At 61.4% G+C, this 22,431-nt stretch overlaps 1 protein-coding gene and 1 long non-coding RNA gene across 18 annotated transcripts; one reads left to right on the forward strand and one right to left on the reverse strand.

The window, feature by feature from the left end:
• The first annotated feature begins 8 nt into the window (after nt 1-8).
• Nucleotides 9-1,730, forward strand: LOC135310266 (uncharacterized). Its single transcript, XR_010370401.1, has 2 exons — nt 9-900; nt 980-1,730. It is a non-coding gene; the product is annotated as an uncharacterized LOC135310266 (long non-coding RNA).
• Nucleotides 1,731-10,756: 9,026 nt separating this feature from the next.
• On the reverse strand, nt 10,757-15,833 carry B4GAT1 (beta-1,4-glucuronyltransferase 1). Of its 17 annotated transcripts, none has more exons than XM_064437467.1 (4): nt 14,209-15,833; nt 14,029-14,064; nt 13,183-13,821; nt 10,757-10,951 (listed from the first exon to the last, which is right to left on the reverse strand). In XM_064437467.1, exons 1-4 carry the CDS (start codon nt 14,671-14,673, stop codon nt 10,760-10,762), a joined length of 1,332 nt encoding a protein of 443 aa, XP_064293537.1. In that variant the 5' UTR covers nt 14,674-15,833; the 3' UTR covers nt 10,757-10,759. The 17 variants fall into 17 exon arrangements, with proteins under 17 accessions (XP_064293537.1, XP_064293534.1, XP_064293536.1 ...); XM_064437464.1 differs by having other exon boundaries at nt 13,183-13,520; nt 13,584-13,644; nt 13,735-15,830; XM_064437466.1 differs by having other exon boundaries at nt 14,029-15,832.
• Between the last annotated feature and the right edge of the window lie 6,598 nt (nt 15,834-22,431).

Consider the following 22,431-nt stretch of genomic DNA (forward strand, 5'->3'; position numbering starts at 1 on the left):
TGGCGGTGGGCGCTGAGGCGGCGGGGGGGCGGGGGAAGCGGGGGGCGGGGGGGGTGGGGGAGGCCACGGCCGCTGCGGCCGGGCGGAAGCTTTCCCGCACGCGCGACGTCGGCTTGTGCACGAAATGCTGCGCGCTTGCCTTCCCTAGCGAGCTCGTTGTGATAGGCATTTATTTTCTATTTTTTTTGGAGGGGGGGTTTTTTATTTTTTTCTGCCGTTTTACTGAATATTTTCAGCGTTTGGTTCATGGAAACGAGGGGTTGTTTGTGTTTTCTTTTTTTTTTTTCCATCTTAAGAGTTTTTTTCCCATTTTAAGACAGTTTTTTTCCCATCTTAAGAGCTTTTTTCCCATCTTAAGAGAGTTTTTTTCCCATCTTAAGACAGTTTTTTTCCCATCTTAAGAGCTTTTTGCCCATCTTAAGAGAGTTTTTTTCCCATTTTAAGAAAGTTTTTTCCCATCTTAAGAGTTTTTTTCCCAACTTAAGACAGTTTTTTCCCATCTTAAGAGTTTTTTTTCCATCTTAAGAGGTTTTTTCCATCTTAAGAGGTCTTCTTTCCATCTTAAGACAGTTTTTTTCCCATCTTAAGAGTTTTTTCCATCTTAAGAGAGTTTTTTTCCCATCTTAAGACTTTTTTTCCCATTTTAAGAGAGTTTTTTCCCATCTTAAGAGTTTTTTTCCCATCTTAAGACAGTTTTTTTCCCATCTTAAGAGCTTTTTTCCCATCTTAAGAGTTTTTTTCCCATCTTAAAGAGTTTTTTTCCATCTTAAGAGAGGTTTTTTCCCATCTTAAGAGAGGTTTTTTCCCATCTTAAGAGTTTTTTTTCCATCTTAAGAGCTTTTTCCATCTTAAGAGGTTTTTTTTCCATCTTAAGACAGTTTTTTTTCCATCTTAAGAGAGGTTTTTTCCCATCTTAAGAGTTTTTTCCCATCTTAAGAGTTTTTTCCCATCTTAAGAGTTTTTTTCCATCTTAAGACAGTTTTTTTCCCATCTTAAGAGCTTTTTTCCCATCTTTAGAGGTTTTTTTTCCCATCTTGAGAGGTTTTTTTCCCATCTTAAGAGAGTTTTTGGGGTTTTTTTTGGGCTTTTATTTTGATTTTTTTTTACGGGGCTGAAACGTGCCGGCGAAACGCACCCATTAAAACCACAAAAAAATAAACGCAAAAAAAAAAAGAAAAACTTAAAAACCCCCCCCCAAACCCCCCCCGCCAGACCCGCCCAAGCGCCCGCCCGCCGCCGCGGGGGGCTGGGGGGGAGGCGGCGGCTGCGCCAGGAACGGGGCCGGAGGCTTCGCGCGCTTCCCACGGCGCGGCGCCGCTTGGTGCGGTTTTGGTTTAGTTGGGATTTATTTTTTATTTTATTGTGGTTTTTTTTCCCCCCCCCTCCCTAATTTTTAGCGACGCGGTCTTTGTCGCCGCTTTACGGCTGTTACGTTGTGTTATAAGGGGGGGAAAGCATAAAAAAACCCCCACCCCCCCCCGAAAACCCCAAAGTTGCAGGCTGAACACTTTCAACGGCCACTTTTTCCGGCAGGGGGTATAATATTTTTTGTTAATGAGTGTATCTTGGGTTTAAAAAATAATTATAATAAAAAAAAAACACAAAACAGCAAAAAAAAAAAAAAAAAAGAAAAAAAGAAAAACCCCTTTCAGCACTTTAATGGCAAATTAATTGAGAATGTAAGACGAATGATCTTGTAAAATGCAAATAAAAATGTTTATTAACCGTCATTCCGCGCAATGGCTGCCGGCGTTGTTCAGTGTCACCTGTTGGGGGGTATTTATGCTTAATTTTAAGTTATTTACCCTCAAATTTAGGTTTTTGACCCATAAATTTAGGTTATTTACCCTTAAATTTAAGGTTATTTACCCATAAATTTAGGTTATTTACCCATAAATTTAGGTTATTTACCCTCAAATTTAGGTTTTTGACCCATAAATTTAGGTTATTTACCCTTAAATTTAAGGTTATTTACCCATAAATTTAGGTTATTTACCCTCAAATTTGAGGTTATTTACCCTCAAATTTAGGTTATTTACCCTCAAATTTAGGTTATTTACCCATAAATTTAGGTTATTTACCCTTAAATTTGAGGTTATTTAGCCTCAAATTTAGGTTATTTACCTGTAAATTTAAGTTATTTACCCTCAAATTTAGGTTATTTAGCCTTAAATTTAGGTTATTTACCCATAAATTTAGGTTATTTACCCATAAATTTAGGTTATTTACCCTGAAATTTGAGGTTATTCACCCTCAAATTTAGGTTATTTACCCTTAAATTTGAGGTTATTTACCCTCAAATTTAGGTTATTTACCTGTAAATTTAGGTTATTTACCCTTAAATTTGAGGTTATTTACCCTCAAATTTAGGTTATTTACCTGTAAATTTAGGTTATTTACCCTTAAATTTGAGGTTATTTACCCTCAAATTTAGGTTATTTACCTGTAAATTTAGGTTATTTACCCATAAATTTAGGTTATTTACCCTGAAATTTGAGGTTATTCACCCTCAAATTTAGGTTATTTACCCTTAAATTTAAGGTTATTTACCCTCAAATTTAGGTTATTTACCTGTAAATTTAAGTTATTTACCCTCAAATTTAGGTTATTGACCCTCAAATGTGAGGTTATTTACTCTTTTAAGTTATTTACCCTTAAATTTAGGTGAGTTACCCTTATATTTGAGGTTATTTACCCTTAAATTTAGGTTATTTACGCTCAAATTTGAGGTTATTTACTCTTTCAAGTTATTTAACCTAAATTTAGGTTATTTACCCTCAAACCCTCCACGTCTGCCCGGCCCCCTTGGCCCCATCCCCCCCCCCCCCAAAGTTGGACTTGGGGGGGGTGGATTTTGGGGTGAAAACCCACCGAAGGTGGTGGTGGGGGGGGTCCCCATCTGCTGCCTGCGCCCCCCCCCCCCCATTGCTCCAGTTCCTCCCACCACGCCCCGTTCCCCCTCCCAGTTCCCCCCCCCCAGTCCCCCCCCCAGCCCCCCCCAGCCCCAGTTTCATACGTTTATCCCCTAAAAATGATATTTCAGGTTTTTTTACACACCCCTCCCCCTCCCCAGCAATACAACCCACGGGGGGGGGGGGAGGAAAAAGGGGCCCCCAAAATCATGGGGGGGGGGATGGATTTGGGGGGGCAAATTGGAGGATGGGGGGACACTAATGGGGAAGCACATAACCCCCCCCCCCGGACCTTCTCCCCCCCGCAAAGGCACCATTAAGGCCCTCCCCCCCCACCGAGGTGTTTCTGCCCCCCCCAAGCCTTTCTTGCCCCCCCCAACACTAAGAGGGTGTTTCTGCCCCCCCCAATCCTTGTTGCGCCCCCCACACCACCCCTCCCCCCGCCCCAAAAGCTAAGGGGGTGTTTGCCCCCCCCCCACAAAGTCACAAGAGGGTGTTTCTGCCCCCCCCCCCCCAACCTAAGGGGTGGTTCTGCCCCTCCAAACCCTTCCCCCCCCCAGCCCTAAGGGGGGGGCATTTCTTCCCCACCCCCCACCCCCTAAGGGGTGTTTGTACCACCCCCCCCCCCCAAAATGGGGGTGCCCCCCCCCAAGCCCTTCCTGTGCCCTCCCCCAGCCCTAAGAGGGGTTGTTTCCCCCCCCCCCAAATCCCTTCTTGTCCTCCCCCCGCCCCGCCCCGCCCCGCCCCGCCCCGCCCCCAGGGGTCGGTCCCGCCCCCTCCAGCCCTCAAGGGGGCGCTGTTCCCCCCCAGCCACCACTAAGGCCCTTCTTGCCCCACCCCGGGCCGCGCCGCCGCGCGCATGCGCGAACGGGGAGGCCTCCGGGGCGCTAGGGGGCGCCGTCTCCCCGCCCCGGGCCTCCGCGGGGCATGCTGGGAGTTGTAGTCCCGAGCGGGGGCGGCCATCTTGGGCCTCCCCCGGTGCATGCTGGGGGCTGTAGTTCTCTGCTACGGGCTTGTCGGCCATCTTGGCCCCCGGTGCATGCTGGGGGCTGTAGGTAGGGCTCCTGGCCACCACACCACCCTTGGAGGTTGCCCAGCCGCTCCGTTGCCTGCCACAGAGCCCCCACATACCCCCCCACCCCCTTCCCTGGTTCATCTCGGTGGGGGCAGAGGGTGTTTCCCCACCCAGGAGCCTCCAAATCACCTCCAAGACCCTCCCCCATGAGACAACCCCACTCTTGGCTTGTCCCAAGGCCGTCCTTGTGCCCCACCGCCCTCTTCGAGCGGCACAGGGCCTTGTTTCGGCCCCCTCCAAACCTCTCCTGAGGCCACGAGCCTCTGCCAAGGCTGGACAGCAAAGTCATTGCCTTTTAGACAGCACCACCACGGCGAGGCGCCCAGCACCATCATTGCCCAAGCACCTCCGACAAGCCCTGACGATACTTTCAATGCCATCATGGTGTCGGGAAAGCGTATCTGCCGAGCTGTGACGACGCACTCAGCGCCATCGTTAGGCCACCATGTCCACGAAGCCCAGAATCCCAGGTTGGGAGCGACCTCAGGGATCATCTAGTCCAACCTTTCTAGGAAGAGCACAGCCTAGACAAGCTGGCCCAGCACCCTGTCCAGGTGACTCCTGAAGGTGTCTAGTGTGGCCGAGCCAACCCCTTCCCTGAGGAGATTATTCCAATGGTGACTGTCCTCAGTGCGAAAAATTTCCCCCTGGTGTCCAATCGGAATCTCCCCAAGAGCAACCTGTGTCCATCCCCCCTTGTCCTCTCCATGGGACTCCGTGTAAAAAGGGAGTCTCCATCTTCTTTGTAGCTGCCCCTTAAGCCCTGGTACACGGTGATGAGATCCCCTCTGAGCCGCCTTTTCTCAAGGCTGAACAAACCCAGCTCTCCCAGCCTATGCTCATATGGAAGCTTCCCATTTCTTGGATCATCTTGGTGGCCCCTCTCTGGACCCCTTCCAGCCTGTCCACATCCTTTTGTACAGCGTGGACCAGAACTGTACACAGAGCTCCAGGTGTGGCCTGGCCAGCGCTGAGTAGAGCGGGATGATGACTTCTTTCTCTCTGCTGGCGATGCCCTTTTTGATGCAACCCAGCATCCTGTTGGCCTTCTTGGCCGCAGCAGCCACTGTTGGCTCATGTTGAGCTTTCTGTCCACCAGGACCCCCAGGTCCCTTCCCACAGAGCTGCTCCCCAGCCAGGTGGGTCCCAGGCTGTGCTGCACTCCTGGATTATGTTTTCCCAGGTGCATGACCTCACACTTGTCCTTGTTGCACTCCATAAGGCTCTTGCTGGCCCACCCCTCCAGCCTATCCAGATCTCCCTGCAGAGCAGCTCTCCCTGCTGGAGTGTCTGCTTCCCCACTCGACTTGGTGTCATCAGCAAACTCCATCAGGCCACACTTGATGCCGGTGTCCAGATCACTTATAAAGATGTTGAACAACACTGGGCCCAATATCGACCCCCGGAGGACCCCACGTGTGACAGGTCGCCACTTGGAAAAGGAGCTATTTACCACCACCCGTTGGGTGCGGCCCGTCAGTCAAGTCCCCACCCACCACCCAGACCTCTTGTCTAGGCCATAACGCATCAATTTCTCCAGGAGGAGACTATGGGGGACCGTATCAAAGGCCTTGGAGAGGTCCAGGTAGACAACGTCCACCGCCCGCCCCACGTCAACACGAAGATGTGTTCAACGCCATCGTTGTGCTGGGAAACCACGTCGAAGCCATGATGACGCCCTCAGCGCCATCGCTGCGTTAGGAAACCGCACCCTCCACCACGCAGACGCGCTCACCGCCATCGCCGTTGCGTTGGTGACCCACATCTGCCAAGCCACGAAGATGCGCTCAACACCGTTGAGTTGAAAGGAGGTTGTGGGGGGGGGGGTCGGTGTCTTCTCCCAAGCGACGGGACGAGGGGAAACGGCCTCCGGCTGCCTCAGGGGAGGGTTAGGCTGGCGACAGGGACAGTTTCTCCCCCAAAAGGGCGGCCGGGCGTTGGCACAGGCTGCCCCGAGAGGTGGGGGAGTCGCCGTCCCCGGGGGTGCTCGAACAGCGTGTCGGGGCGGCCCTCGGGGAGGCGGTTGCGGAGCCCTGGGGGTGTCGGGTTGGCGGCTGGACTTGATGGCCCTCAAGGTCTTTTCCAACCTTAACGATTCTATGATTCTACGATCATTACGTCAGGAAGCCATGCCTCCCACCACGAAGACACATTCAGCACCATCGGTGTTAGGCAACGGTGTCTGCCGAGCCATGGAGATGTACTGAACGCCAGCGTTGCGATGGGAAACCACATCCGCCACCACGAAGACGTGCTCGGTACCTTCATTGCATCGATGAACCACATCCACCAAGCCATGAAGACGCGCTCAACACCAGCACTGTCTTGGTGAACCACATCCTCCACCATGAAGACGTGGTTAAACCCTTTGTTGTTCAGATGAACCACATCCACCAAGCCATGAAGACACTCTCAACACCAGCGTTGTGTTGGGAAACCACGTCCACCACCACGAAGACGTGCTCGGTACCTTCATTGCGTTGATGAACCACGTCCACCAAGCCTTGAAGACGCACTCAACACCAGCGTTGTGTTGGGAAACCACGTCCACCACCATGAAGACGTGCTCGGTACCTTCACTGCATCGATGAACCACGTCCACCAAGCCTTGAAGACACTCTCAACACCAGCGTTGTGTTGGGAAGCCACGTCCACCACCACGAAGACGTGCTCGGTACCTTCATTGCGTTGATGAACCACGTCCACCAAGCCTTGAAGACGCGCTCAAGACCAGCGTTGCGTTGGGAAGCCACGTCCACCACCACAAAGACGTGCTCAGAAACTTCACTGCATCGATGAACCACGTCCACCAAGCCTTGAAGACGCGCTCAACACCAGCGTTGTGTTGGGAAACCACGTCCACCACCATGAAGACGTGCTCGGTACCTTCATTGCGTTGATGAACCACGTCCACCAAGCCTTGAAGACGCGCTCAACACCAGCGTTGCGTTGGGAAACCACGTCCACCACCATGAAGACGTGCTCAGTACCTTCATTGCGTTGATGAACCACGTCCACCAAGCCATGAAGACGCGCTCAACACCAGCGTTGCGTTGGGAAGCCACGTCCACCACCATGAAGACGTGCTCGGTACCTTCATTGCGTTGATGAACCACATCCACCAAGCCTTGAAGACGCGCTCAACACCAGCGTTGTGTTGGGAAGCCACGTCCACCACCATGAAGACGTGCTCGGTACCTTCACTGCATCGATGAACCACGTCCACCAAGCCTTGAAGACGCGCTCAACACCAGCATTGTGTTGGGAAGCCACGTCCACCACCATGAAGACATGCTCAAAACCTTCACTGCATCGATGAACCACATCCACCAAGCCTTGAAGACGCGCTCAACACCAGCGTTGTGTTGGGAAGCCACGTCCACCACCACAAAGACGTGCTCGGTACCTTCATTGCATCGATGAACCACGTCCACCAAGCCATGAAGACACTCTCAACACCAGCGTTGTGTTGGGAAACCACATCCACCACCACGAAGACGTGCTCGGTACCTTCACTGCATCGATGAACCACGTCCACCAAGCCTTGAAGACGCGCTCAAGACCAGCGTTGCATTGGGAAGCCGCGCCCACCAAGCCGTTACGAGCCCACCTCGCCCACGATCGCTACGGCTCTTCCCAGGCGCTTCCCCCGCCCCGCGCGCGACCCACCGCCGTCGGGCTGTGGGGCCGGCCGGCGCCTTCTCACCTCGTAGCGACTTCAAGCAACCGATTATTTTTTTGGCCCCAAAACCCACTTCCCGCCCCTGGGAGCGACGAGGGGCGGGGGGGGGGGGAGGGCGCCCGTGGCGCCCGCCGCGGCCTAGAGGCGGCCACCGCCACGGCCCCCCGCGTGCCGCAGCCCAGAGCGCCCGACCCCACCCGGAGGGACCCGCCCCTGCTTGGACCCGCTCCGGGGGGCGGGCGGAGGCCTGCGGGGGGCGACCGGCGCCCGCTCGGGAACTCGACCTGCCTTCATACAGATCTATCTAAAAATAAATATATATTTTATGTCTTTTTATATAAAATATATATTTTATGTCTTTTTATATAAAATATATATTTTATGTCTTTTTATATAAAAAATATATTTTATGTCTTTTATATAAAATATATATTTTATGTCTTTTTATATAAAAAATATATTTTATGTCTTTTATATAAAATATATATTTTATGTCTTTTTATATAAAAAATATATTTTATGTCTTTTATATAAAATATATATTTTATGTCTTTTCATATAAAAAATATATTTTATGTCTTTTTATATAAAATATATATTTTATGTCTTTTTATAAAATATATATTTTATGTCTTTTCATATAAAATATATATTTTATGTCTTTTCATATAAAATATATATTTTATGTCTTTTTATATAAAATATATATTTTATGTCTTTTCATATAAAAAATATATTTTATGTCTTTTTATATAAAATATATATTTTATGTCTTTTTATAAAATATATATTTTATGTCTTTTCATATAAAATATATATTTTATGTCTTTTCATATAAAATATATATTTTATGTCTTTTTATATAAAATATATATTTTATGTCTTTTTATAAAATATATATTTTATGTCTTTTTATATAAAATATATATTTTATGTCTTTTCATATAAAATATATATTTTATGTCTTTTCATATAAAATATATATTTTATGTCTTTTTATAAAATATATATTTTATGTCTTTTTATATAAAATATATATTTTATGTATTTTAATATAAAATATATATTTAATGCATTTTTATATAAAATATATATTTTATGCATTATATATATTTATATAAACACACAGCACTGTATATTTTTATATATCTACTAAAAATAGGTTAGAATTGGTAGGTATTACTATAACGTAACACAACTATAATTAATATTATATATTACACACAAATCTAGCGTTTTATATTTACATACATGTCAATTTATAAGTACATGTAAATTTATTTACATGTAAATTTATATATTTCATCTATAATTTCAAATATTTTTAAATCTTATATGCTTATATATCACGTTATATTATTAGGTAGAAAAATATAAGTAGGATATAATAAGCATATATTATTTTACAACACTATATATACGTTCGATATATAAATTAAAAGGGTGTTGTGTGGTTTCACCTATATAAATATATATAAACGCAAAAATAAATATGGCACTTGTTATATTACTTATATTAATAAAACAGCGCGCCTCTGTATAAATACTTAAAATACACATTTATCCGCCTCCGCGCACACGCTGGGAGGCACACGGCGCCCCTCGCAGGCCGTACTGGTTGTTACTGGTCCGTACTGGGGAGGCGGTCGCTCCTGATGTCCGTCACCCATCGACACGGCGACCATGGGGACCCCCCCCCTCCCCCCCTCCCCCCGACAACCAACGGCACCACCCGCATGGGGGCGTCGTCACCGGGGTCAGGCCGCCGGGGGGGCGCAGGGGTCCCGGGGGGGCGCAGGGGTCCCGGGGGGGCGCAGGGGTCCCGGGGGGCCGGGAGGGGTCTGAGGCATCCGGGAGGGGTCTCGGGTGTCTGGGAGGGGTCCCAGGCATTGGGAGGAGGGTCCCAGGCTTCCAATGTGGAGGGGACCTGAGGGGTCCCAGGCGTCCGGGAGGGGTCCCAGGCGTCCGGGAGGGGTCCCAGGCGTGTGGGGAGGGGTCCCAGGCGTGTGGGGAGGGGTCCCAGGCGTCTGGGAGGGGTCCCAGGCGTGTGGGGAGGGGTCCCAGGCATCCAGGAGGGGTCCCAGGCGTGTGGGGAGGGGTCCCAGGCGTCCGGGAGGGGTCCCAGGCGTGCGGGAGGGGTCCCTGGGGCACAGGGAGGGTCCCAGGCACCCGGGAGGGTCCCCGGAGCGTGGCGAGGGTCCCCGGTGTGCGGCGAGGGTCCCAGGTGTCCGATTGGGGTCCCTGGGGCGCAGCGAGGGTCCCAGGTGCGCGGGGAGGTCCCCAGGGCGTGGTGAGGGTCCCAGGTGTCCGGGCGGGGTCCCTGGGGTCCGGGCGGGGTCCCTGGGGTCCGGGCGCGGTCCCAGGTGTCCGGGTGGGGTCCCAGGCATCCGGGCGGGGTCCCAGGCGTCCGGGCGCGGTCCCCGGGGTCCGGGCGCGGTCCCAGGCGTCCGGGCGGGGTCTCAGGTGCACAGGGAGGGTCCCCGGAGCGTGGCGAGGGTCCCAGGTGTATGGCAAGGGTCCGAGGCATCCAGGAGGGGACCCAGGTGCACAGCGAGGGTCCCAGGCGTCCGGGCGGGGTCCCCAGGGCGTGGTGAGGGTCCCAGGTGTCCAGGAGGGTCACCGGGGCACGGGGAGGGTCCCAGGCGTCCGGGCGGGGTCCCAGGGGTCCGGGCGGGGTCCCAGGCGTCCGGGCGGGATCCCAGGTGTCCGGGCGGGGTCCCTGGGGTCCGGGCGGGGTCCCCGGGGTCCGGGCGGGGTCCCTGGGGTCCGGGCGGGGTCTCAGGTGTCCGGGCGGGGTCCCTGGGGTCCGGGCGGGGTCCCAGGCGTCCGGGCGGGATCCCAGGTGTCCGGGTGGGGTCCCTGGGGTCCGGGCGGGGTCCCCGGGGTCCGGGCGGGGTCTCAGGTGTCCGGGCGGGGTCTCAGGTGTCCGGGCGGGGTCCCCGGGGTCTGGGAGGGGTCCCAGGCGTCCGGGCGGGGTCCGCGGGGCGCGGGCGGGGTCCCAGGTGTCCGGGCGGGGTCCCCGGGGTCCGGGCGGGGTCCCAGGCGTCCGGGCGGGGTCCCAGGCGTGCGGGCGGGGCCCGCGGGGCGCGGTCAGCAGCGGCGGGGCGAGCCGGGGTAGCGCGGGCGCAGGGCGGCGCGGAAGTGCCGGAAGAGCTGCCGGTTGCGGCGCAGCTCGGCCTCGCGCCCGCCGTGGAACCCGCCGGCCTCCTTGAAGCCGCGATGGGCCACGAAGGCGCCGTCCAGCACCGCGAAGCGGAACCCGGCCACGTGCAGCTCGCACGCCTGGGGGGGGGGGGGGCGTCACCCGCGGCGCCCCCCAACCCCCCGCGGCGCCCCCCGACCCCCCGCGGCGCCCCCCGACCCCCTGCGGCACCCCCTGACCCCCTGCAGCACCCACCGACCCCCCGCGGCACCCACCGACCCCACAGACCCACCGCGGCACCCCCTGACCCCCTGCAGCACCCACCGACCCCCCGCGGCACCCCCCGACCCCACAGACCCCCCGCGGTGCCCCCCGACCCCCCGCGGCACCCCCCGACCCCCCGCGGCACCCACCGACCCCCCGCGGCGCCCCCCGACCCCCCGCGGCACCCACCGACCCCCTGCAGCACCCACCGAACCCACAGACCCCCCGCGGCGCCCCCCGACCCCCCACGGCACCCACCGACCCCCCGCGGCACCCACCGACCCCCCGCGGCGCCCCCCGACCCCCCGCGGCACCCACCGACCCCACAGACCCCCCGCGGCGCCCCCCGACCCCCCACGGCACCCACCAACCCCCCGCGGCGCCCCCCGACCCCCCACGGCACCCCCCGACCCCCTGCAGCACCCACCGACCCCACAGACCCACCGCGGCACCCACCAACCCCCTGCAGCACCCACTGACCCCACAGACCCACCGCGGCGCCCCCCGACCCCCCGCGGCGCCCCCCGACCACCCATGGCACCCACCGACCCCCCGCAGCACCCACCGACCCCACAGACCCACCGCGGCACCCCCTGACCCCCCACGGCACCCCCCGACCCCCCACGGCACCCACCGACCCCACAGACCCACCGCAGCACCCCCTGACCCCCTGCAGCACCCACCGACCCCCTGCAGCACCCACCGACCCCCTGCAGCACCCACCGACCCCACAGACCCCCCGTGGCGCCCACCGACCCCCCACGGCACCCACCGACCCCCCACAGCACCCACCGACCCCCTGCAGCACCCACCGACCCCCTGCAGCACCCACCAACCCCACAGACCCCCCGCGGCGCCCCCCGACCACCCACGGCACCCACCGACCCCCTGCAGCACCCACCGACCCCCTGCAGCACCCACCGAACCCACAGACCCACTGCGGCACCCCCTGACCCCCTGCAGCACCCACCGACCCCCCACAGCACCCACCAACCCCCTGCAGCACCTACCGACCCCACAGACCCACCGCGGCACCCACCGACCCCCTGCAGCACCCACCGACCCCCGCAGCACCCACCGACCCCACAGACCCCCTGCGGCGCCCCCCAACCCCCCGCGGCACCCACAGACCTCCCGCGGCGCCCCCCGACCCCCCGCGGCGCCCCCCGACCACCCACGGCGCCCCCCGACCCCCCACAGCACCCACCGACCCCACAGACCCACCGCGGCACCCCCTGACCCCCTGCAGCACCCCCCGACCCCACAGACCCACCGCGGCACCCCCTGACCCCCCGTGGCACCCACCGACCCCCTGCAGCACCCACCGACCCCACAGACCCACCGCGGCACCCCCTGACCCCCCGCGGCACCCACCGGCCCCCTGCAGCACCCACCAACCCCACAGACCCACCGCGGCACCCCCCGACCCCCTGCAGCACCCACCGACCCCCTGCAGCACCCACCGACCCCACAGACCCACCGCGGCACCCCCTGACCCCCTGCAGCACCCACCGACCCCCTGCAGCACCCACCGACCCCACAGACCCACCGCGGCACCCCCTGACCCCCTGCAGCACCCACCGACCCCACAGACCCCCTGCAGCACCCACCAACCCCCCGCAGCACCCACCGACCCCACAGACCCACCGCGGCGCCCACCCACCCCACAGACCCCCCGTGGTGCCCACCCACCCCACAGACCCACAGCCCTATGGCCAGCCCACAGACACCATGGCCACCCCGTAGCACCCATGGCCACCCCACAGCGACCCACAGCCCCGTGACTGCCCTACAGGCACCACAGCCACCCCATAGCACCCATGGCCACCCCACAGATACCCAGAGCCCCAAGGCCACACCATAGCCCCATGACCAGCCCATAGACACCATGACCACCCCATAGCACCCATGGCCACCCCATAGCACCCACCGCCACCCCACAGCAACACAAAGCCCCATGGCCACCCTATGGGCACCACGGCCACCCCATAGCACCCACGGCCACCCCGCAGCGACCCACAGCCCCATGGCCACCCTATGGGCACCACGGCCACCCCGTAGCACCCACGGCCACCCCAAGCCCCCCCAGCCCCCTGCCCCACGGCACCTGGCTGATGCGGTTGAAGCCGTACTGGAGGAAGCGCTCATCGAAGGGTGGCACGCCGTGGGCCGGCCCCACGTAGAAGGGCTCCCAGGGGTCACGCCAGGGGGCCTCGTAGGCCACCCGCAGGTGGGAGGGGGGTGGCAGCGCCCACCAACGCTCGTAGTCCGTGGGTGCTTGGCACCGGGGGCACAGCGCCCCATAGAAGGGCCGGGCGTCCCCCGCGTCCCACAGCTGCAGAAGCTCCGCCTTCGTCCCCGGCACCCGTGCGCCCGCGCGGACCTCGAAGGCCGGCAGCACGAACACCGCCGGGTCCCATGACGGTGTGGTGGCACCTAGGGCGCTGGGGACCCCCGGGGCGTTGGGGACCCCCGGGGCATTGGGGACACCTGGGTCATGGAAGCCCTTGGGGACCCCCGGGGCGTTGGGGACCCCCGGGGCGTTGGGGACACCTGGGTCATGGAAGCCCTTGGGGACCCCATGGGCGTTGGGGACCCCCGGGGCATTGGGGACACCTGCGTCATGGAAGCCCTTGGGGACCCCCGGGGCATTGGGGACCCCCGGGGCGTTGGGGACACCTGCGTCATGGAAGCCCTTGGGGACCCCCGGGGCATTGGGGACCCCCGGGGCGTTGGGGACACCTGGGTCATGGAAGCCCTTGGGGACCCCCGGGGCATTGGGGACCCCTGGGGCGTTGGGGACCCCCAGGGCATCGGGGATCCCCAGGGCGTTGGGGACCCCTGGGGCATGGAAGCCCTTGGGGACCCCCGGGGCGTTGGGGACCCCCAGGGCATCGGGGATCCCCAGGGCGTTGGGGACCCCTGGGGCATGGAAACCCTTGGGGACCCCCAGGGCGTTGGGGACCCCCGGGGCGTTGGGGACCCCTGGGTCCTGGAAACCCTTGGGGACCCCCAGGGTGTTGAGGACTTCCAGGGCGTTGGGGACCCCCAGGGCATTGGGGTCCTTGAGGACATTGGGGACCCCCAGGGCACTGGGGACCCCCACGTTGCTGACGCTGTTGGAGACCCCCAGGACATTGGGGACCCCCGGGACGTTGGGGACCCCCAGGGTGTTGGGGACCCCCAGGGTGTTGGGGACCTCCAGGGCGTTGAGCACCCCGGGGTCATTGGGGACACCAGGGACACGGGGGGGGTCGAGGGCGCTGGGGACCCCGAGGCCACCAGGGCCATCAGGAGCCCTCCATGCCGGGGGGTCCCCCAAGACCCCCGCAGCCCCCAAACCTTCGGGGTCCCCCAAGACCCCTGGAGCCCCCAAACCTTTGGGGTCCCCCAAGACCCCTGGAGCCCCCAAGACACTGGGGCCTCCAAAGAGCCCTGCAGCCCCCACAGCCGGGGGGTCCCCCAAGACCCCCGCAGCCCCCCTGGCCGGGGGGTCCCCCACCCCCCCGCCAGCCCCCCGTATTGGGGGGCCCAGCCCGGCCCCCCCCTCCCGCAGCAGCCTCAGGAACCCCTCCCGCAGCCCCCGGCTGGGCACCATGTCGGCGTCCAAGAGCAGCACGAAGCGCCCCCCGATTTTGGGGGGGCCGAGACCCCCGTTCCGGGGGGGGCTCCCCCTTTCTTCCGCCGCCCCCCGCCCAGGCCACGTTACGCAACAGATTCCCGGGGTACGGCACCCCCAAAGTGTAACTGGGGGGGTCGGTGGCTGCCAGGCGCCGGAGGGTCCCCCGACACCCCCCCGGTGTTGGGGGGCCGGGGTGGGGGGGCACAGCGGGGGGGGGCGCGGCCGCCCCCACCACCACGTGTAACCGCAAGCGGGCCCGTAACCCCCGGCAGGGCCCCCCCAAAGCCGCCAACAGCTCCCCCAACCCCTCCTTGGGTACCCCAAAAACAGCCACCGAGAGGGGCCCCCCCCAAACCCCCCCCACGGCCCCCCCAAGGGTCTCCGCCACCCGTCCCGGGGTGCCGTGGGTGGCCAGGACTAATTCGGGGGGGTCCCAGCGGGGGGGGGTCCCCAAGAAGTCCCGATACACCCGGAAGGTCCCCGAGGTGTCCAGCACCCCGCGGGGGGGGGCCATGGGTGGGGGGGGGCGGCGGTGGGGGAGGGGGGAGTGGGGGGGGGGCAGGGCGCGCAGGTAGAGGGTCTGCAGCAGCGCCAGCCCCCCCAGTAGCCAGACGCAGCCCCCCAGGAGCCGCCCTCGGCCCATCGCCTGCGACACCCCCCCCTCTAGACTGGGGGATACTGGGAAGGGGTTGGGGGGCTTCTGGGGGCACTGGGAGGGTTCTAGGGGCACCGGCGGGGGTACTGGGAGGGTACTGGAAGGGGTTCTGGGAGCACTGGGAGGGGGCTGGGGGGCTACTGGGAGGGTACTGGGGGATACTGGAGGGGGCTGTGGGGTTCTTGGGGCACTGAGAGGGTGTTTGGGGGTCTGGGGGCTACTGGGAGGGTACTGGGGGATACTGGAGGGGGCTGGGGGATCTGTGGGGGTACTGGGAGGGTACTGGGGGATACTGGAGGGGGCTGGGGGATCTGTGGGGGTACTGGGAGGGTACTGGGGGGGGACTGGGGCTACTGAGAGGGTACTGGGAGCAGTATGGAATCACTGGGACCAGTAAGGGGTTACTGGGACCAGACTGGGGTTATTGGGCCAGTATAGGAGTGCTGGGACCAGTATAGGGGGCTGCTGGGACCAGCTGGGGGTAAGGGGGGGGCAGAGCCCAGTCCGGGGGGTCACTGGGCCCCAGTTTGGGGATGGGGAGGTGGGACTGGGACCAGCTGGGGGTAAGGGGGGGGCAGAGCCCAGTCCGGGGGGTCACTGGGCCCCAGTTTGGGGATGGGGAGGTGGGACTGGGACCAGCTGGGGGTAAGGGGGGGGCAGAGCCCAGTCCGGGGGGTCACTGGGCCCCAGTTTGGGGATGGGGAGGTGGGACTGGGACCAGCTGGGGGTAAGGGGGGGGGCAGAGCCCAGTCCGGGGGGTCACTGGGCCCAGTTTGGGGATGGGGAGGTGGGACTGGGACCAGCTGGGGGTAAGGGGGGGGCAGAGCCCAGTCCGGGGGGTCACTGGGCCCAGTTTGGGGATGGGGAGGTGGGACTGGGACCAGCTGGGGGTAAGGGGGGGGCAGAGCCCAGTCCGGGGGGTCACTGGGCCCAGTTTGGGGGGGACTCACCGCGCCGTGCCACCGGCAGAAACCACGCATGCGCGGGGCGGGACCCAGGCGGGGGGCGGGGCCATGGCGATCGGGGGTGGGGCCCGGGCGCAGGGGGAGGGGCCTGTCCGACGCCTGGGTCCCCCCCAAAGGCCCGGGTCCCCCCAAACCCCGGGTCTCCCCCGAACCCCCGGGTCCCCCCCAAACCCCCGGGTCCCCCCAAACCCCCGGGTGCCCCCCAAACCCCCGGGTCCCCCCAAACCCCCGGGTCCCCCCCGAACCCCCGGGTCCCCCCCGAACTCCTGGGTCCCCCCAAACCCCCGGGTCCCCCCAAAGCCCCGGGTCCCCCCCGAACCCCCGGGTCCCCCCCAGACCCCCGGGTGCCCCCCAAACCCCGGGTCCCCCCAAACCCCGGGTCCCCCCAAACCCCCGGGTCCCCCCAAAGCCCCGGGTCTCCCCCGAACCCCCGGGTCCCCCCCGAACCCCCGGGTCCCCCCAAACCCCTGGGTCCCCCCTAAACCCCCGGGCCCCCCTCAAACCCCTGGGTCCCCACATACCCCTGGGTCCCCCCAAACCCCTGGGTCCCCCCTAAACCCCCGGGTCCCCCCCAAACCCCTGGGTCCCCACATACCCCCAGGTCCCCCCAAACCCCCGGGTCCCCCCCAAACCCCTGGGCCCCCCTGAACTCCTGGGCCCCCCCAAACCCCTGGCCCCCCCTGAAACCCTGGATCCCCCCGAACCCCCGGGTCCCCCCGAACCCCCGGGTCTCCCTGAACCCCCGGGTACCCCCAGACTCCTGGGTTCCCCCCAAATGTCTGGGTCTCCTCTGAATCCCTGGTTCCCCCCAAACCCTGGGTCCCCCCCAAACTCCAGGGTCCACCCCAAATGCCTGGGTCTCCCCAAATGCCTGGGTCCCCCCCAGACCCCTTGGTGTCCCCCCAAATTCCTGATCCCTCCTGAACGCCTGGGTCCCCCCTTAAATGCCTGGGTCCCCCCTGAACTCTGGGGTGCCCCCCCCCAGACGTGGGGTTCCCCCCCCCGACGCAGGGGTCCCTGGAAAGAAGCTGCCACGGGCACAGGGACGACGGGGGCCACTTTATTGTCGGGGGGGGGTGGGGGGTGTCGGGGCCACGGGGCCTCCAGGGGACGTTGGGGACATCGGGGACAGGGGGGCTGTCGGGCCACCATGTGTCTCAGTCCCCTGGGTGGGGACGCGGGAGACGGTGGGGACAACAGGGGCCAGTCCCTCGCGGTGGGGACGTTGGGGACATCGGGCCGTGGTGGGTCCCTGTCCCTTGAGTCAGGGCGATGACGATGTCCCACGTCCTTCGGGGACATCGGAGTTGTTGGGGACACCGGGGACATTGGGCCGTGGTGGGTCTCTGTCCCTTGAGTCAAGGCGATGACGATGTCCCACCTCCTCAGGGACACTGGGGACGTTGGGGACATCAGGCCGTGGTGGGTCTCCATCCCTTGACTCAAGGCGTTGACAATGTCCCGCGTCCTTCGGGGACATCGGAGATGTTGGGGACGTCAGGCTGTGGTGGGTCTCCATCCCTTGAGCCGGGGAGATGACGGTGTCCCACCTCCTCAGGGACACTGGGGACGCTGGGGACATCAGGCTGTGGTGGGTCTCCATCCCTCGATCCAGGGCGATGAAGATGTCCCACATCCTTCGGGGACGTCAGAGACATTGGGGACACTGGGCCACGACAGGTCTCAGTCCTTTGGGTTGGGGACACTGGGGACATCAGACCACGATGTGTCTCAGTCTGTTGATCCAGGGGGGATGACAAGGTCCCACGTCCCTTGGGGACATTGGGGACATCAAGCCACAATGTGTCTCAGCCCCTCCAGCCGAGGTGATGATGAGGTGCCCGCGTCCCTCGGGGACGTTGGGGACGTCGGGCTGTGACATGTCTCAGTCCTTTCAGGTGGTGTCCGCATCCTTCGGGGACACTTTGGGGACATCGAGCCGTGCTGGGTCTTGGTCCCTTGGGTCACAGCGGTGACAAGGTGCCCGCGTCCCTCAGGGACGTTGGGGACGTCGAGTTGTGACGAGTCTCAGTCCCTCGGGCTTGGTGACATCACGCTGCGACGTATCTCGATGTCTTGGGTGGGGGACGTTGGGGACATTGGGGGAATCGAGGATGTTGGGGACACCGGGGACGCTGGGGATGTCGGGGACACTGGGGATGTTGGGGACGTTGGGGACACTGAGACACAACATGTCTCAGTCCCTCAAGTTGGGGACATTGGGGACACCAGGGCCATCAGGCCACGACGTCTCACAGTCCCTTGGGGGACTTTGGGACATTGAGGACATCGAGCCACGACCTGTCCCAGGCCAATCGCTTTGGGCAACGGGTGCCCGCGTCCCCCAGGCTGGGGACACTGGGGACACCAGGCCTTGGCTTGGTGACTTTGGGGACATCAGGCCATGACATGTCTCCATCCCTTGGGTTGGGGACATCAGGGACATTGGGGACATCAGGGACATTGGGGACATCAGGCCATGACACGTCTCCATCCCTTGGTTGGGGACATCAGGCCATGACATGTCTCCATCCCTTGGGTTGGGGACATCAGGGACATCGGGGACATCAGGGACATCGGGGACATCAGGGACATTGGGGACATCAGGCCATGACACGTCTCCATCCCTTGGGTTGGGGACATTGGGGACATCAGGCCATGACACGTCTCCATCCCTTGGTTGGGGACATCAGGCCATGACATGTCTCCATCCCTTGGTTGGGGACATCAGGGACATTGGGGACATCAGGCCATGACACGTCTCCATCCCTTGGTTGGGGACATCAGGGACATTGGGGACATCAGGCCATGACACGTCTCCATCCCTTGGGTTGGGGACATTGGGGACATCGAGCCACATTGTGCCTCAGCCCCGTGAGTGGGGAACGTTGGGGACATCAGGCCATTGGGCCACGACATCTCCATCACTCGGGTCAGGGACGTTGGGGACATCAAGCCACATCGTGCCTCGGTCCCTTGGGTTGGGGACGTTGGGGACATTTGGGATGACACCCATGGGGGGGGAGGGGGTCACACACTTTTGGGGGGGGCTCTGCCAAAAACGCAGACCCCAGGAAGGGGGGACAAGGACAGGGTGGGTGACAGGGACACGGTGGGTGACAAGGGACAGGGACACTCGGGGTGGGGGGGGGGGAGGGGCACAGGCTCCTACAGGTGGGTCCAAGCCACCCACTGACACAAAATTTGGGGACGGGTCCCGGAGTGGGGGGGGGGGGGCGGATTTGGGGACGGGGACACGCGGGGGACGGGACCCAGGTGTCCAGGCTGGGGGAGGGGGGGGCCACCAGCCCCCCCCCAATTACCTTAGAGACTCGTTACGAGTTAAATTAGCACGAAAGGCCCCGGGGGGGGGCGGCGGGGGGAGGGGACACGGCCGGGGCCGGGGGGACGGTGGCACCGGGCCGGGGTGACAATGACAATATGCCATACTGGGGGCAAGTCGCGTCACAGACTTAGTTCAGAACGACGGGGCGCGCTGGCTTCCGGCTGTGGGGGGGGACACAGGGGTCAGGGACCCAGGCATAGCCGTGACCCCCCCCCGTACCCCCTAAGTGACCCAGGCATAGCCGTGACACCCCCCCCATACCCCCTAAGTGACCCAGGCATAGCCGTGACCCCCCCCGTACCCCCTAAGGGACCCAGGCATAGCCGTGACCCCCCCGTACCCCCTAAGGGACCCAGGCATAGCCGTGACCCCCCCGTACCCCCTAAGGGACCCAGGCATGGCTGTGACACCCCCCCCGTACCCCCTAAGGGACCCAGGCATGGCTGTGACACCCCCCGTACCCCCTAAGGGACCCAGGCGTTGGGGACCCCTATCTTCACCCCCACCCACCCCCCCAAACCTCACTGGGGACCCAGGCATGCAGGCACCCCCTAAGATGGGACCCAGGCACCCAAGTCACCCCCCACCACAATGGGTGCCCCCCCAGAAGGGACCCAGGCGTCTGGTCACCCCCCACCCCTCGCCCCCACCCCAATGGGTGCCCCCCCGAAGGGACCCAGGCGCCCGGGCCCCCTACCTTGGCGGAAGGCGTCCTGGAGGCGGCTCTGGGGGAGTTGATACAACTCAGCGAAGGGGTCGCGGGGCGACCGGGGCGGGGGGGGCGGGCGAGGGCCGGGGGCACCCCCCGAACGCCTGGCTCCCCCGCGGTTGACGACGGCGGCGGCGGCCAATCCCTGCAGCAGGCGCCGCAAGGCGGGGCCGGGCGGGGCCGGCGGGGGTGGCGGCGGTGACGTCTCGGGGGTGAGGAGGGAGCCGGGGGTCCCACCCGGGATCCCCCCGGGACTCTCGGGACTTGGCGGTAACTTTTCGGGTGCTGCCTCGGGGGGCTCCGGGGGGCCGAAGGCGAAGGGCGGGGCTTGCCGGGGGGTGTAGGGGGGTGTCCAGGTCTCGGTGGCTCCCCCCGGCGTCTCGGGGACCCCCAGGCCCGGCGCGAGGCGGGCGCCTGCGGCCAAACCCACGCCGGCGTTGGCTCCGCCGGCGGCTCCGAGGGCAGCACCGATGGCGGGGCCGAGGGAAGAGCCGACGCCGGCAGCGAGGTTGGCCCCAAGGCCAAGTCCGGGGCCGAGGGCGGTGCCGACGTTGGCTCCGATGGCAGCTCCAACACCGAGGCCAACGCCAGATCCAAGAGCAGGGTCAACGTTGGCTCCAAGGCCAAGGCCAATGGTGGATCGAAGAGCAGAGCCAGCGCTGGCTCCAATGGCAGTTCCAGCACCAAGTCCAACACCGGCTCCAATGCCAGACCCAATATTGGCTCCAACACCAAGTCCGATGCCGGTGTCAACACTGGTTCCAAGAGCAGAGTCAACGTTGGCTCCAATGTTGCCTCCAAGGCTGAGTCCAACAGTGGTGCCGACATCGGGTCCAAGCCCGGAGCCAACGTTGGCTCCGAGCGCAGCTCCAACGGCGAATCCAAGGGCAGATCCGAGACTGGAGCCGCCGCTGGCTCCAACGCCAGCTCCAACTGCGAGTCCAACGCCAGCGCCAACATCAGATCCCGGAGTGGAGCCAATATTGGAGCCGACATTGGCTCCAAGGCCAAGTCCAACGCTGGATCCGAGAGCGGAGCCAACGCCAGCACCGATGTTGGCTCCAACAGCAGCTCCAATGCCAAGGCCAACGCCAGACCCAACGTCGGATGTGAGACCAGTGCCAACGTTGGCTCCGACACCAAGTCCAACACCAACATCCACATTGGATCCAAGAGCAGCACTAACATTGGCTCCGACACCGGCTCCGACGGCAAGTCCAACACCGGATCCAAGGGAAGAGCCAACGTTGGCTCCGACACCGGCTCCGACGGCAAGTCCAACACCAGATCCAAGGGAAGAGCCAACGTTGGCTCCGACACCGGCTCCGACGGCAAGTCCAACACCGGATCCAAGGGAAGAGCCAACGTTGGCTCCGACACCGGCTCCGACGGCAAGTCCAACACCGGATCCAAGGGAAGAGCCAACGTTGGCTCCGACACCGGCTCCGACGGCAAGTCCAACACCAGATCCAAGGGAAGAGCCAACGTTGGCTCCAACAGCAGCTCCAACAGCAAGTCCAACACCGGATCCAACGCCAGATGAAAGAGCGGAGCCAACGTTGGCTCCAACAGCAGCTCCAAGGCCAAGTCCGACAGTGGATCCAAGACTGGAGCCAGCGTTGGCTCCAATATTGGCTCCAAGGCCAAGTCCAACGCCAGCGCTGACTCCAGCACCTATATTGGCTCCAACGCTGGCACCGACGGCGAGTCCAACGCCAGCGCTGACGTCGGATGGAAGAGTGGGGCCAACAGCCCCAATGCCGAGCCCAACGCTGGCTCTGACGCCGCCACCCAGACCAGGCCCGATGTTGGCTCCGACACTGAGCGCGACGCCGGCTCCGAGACTGGGGCCAACGTCTGCTCCACCGTTGACTTGGAGACCAGCTCCAACATCATCCGCGGCGCCAGCTCCGAGAGCAGCTCCAATCTCAGCCCCAAGGTTGGGGCTAACGTCGGCGCTGGCGCCAGCTGCCACACCAAGGCCAACGTCGACTCTGATGCCAGTTCCCACGCCAATGCCAACTCCAGCGCCGACATCAGAGCCAAGGCCATGTCCAAC

Source organism: Phalacrocorax carbo, chromosome 32 (genome assembly GCF_963921805.1).
Source record: "Phalacrocorax carbo chromosome 32, bPhaCar2.1, whole genome shotgun sequence".
NCBI classification, from domain to species: Eukaryota; Metazoa; Chordata; class Aves; order Suliformes; family Phalacrocoracidae; genus Phalacrocorax; species Phalacrocorax carbo.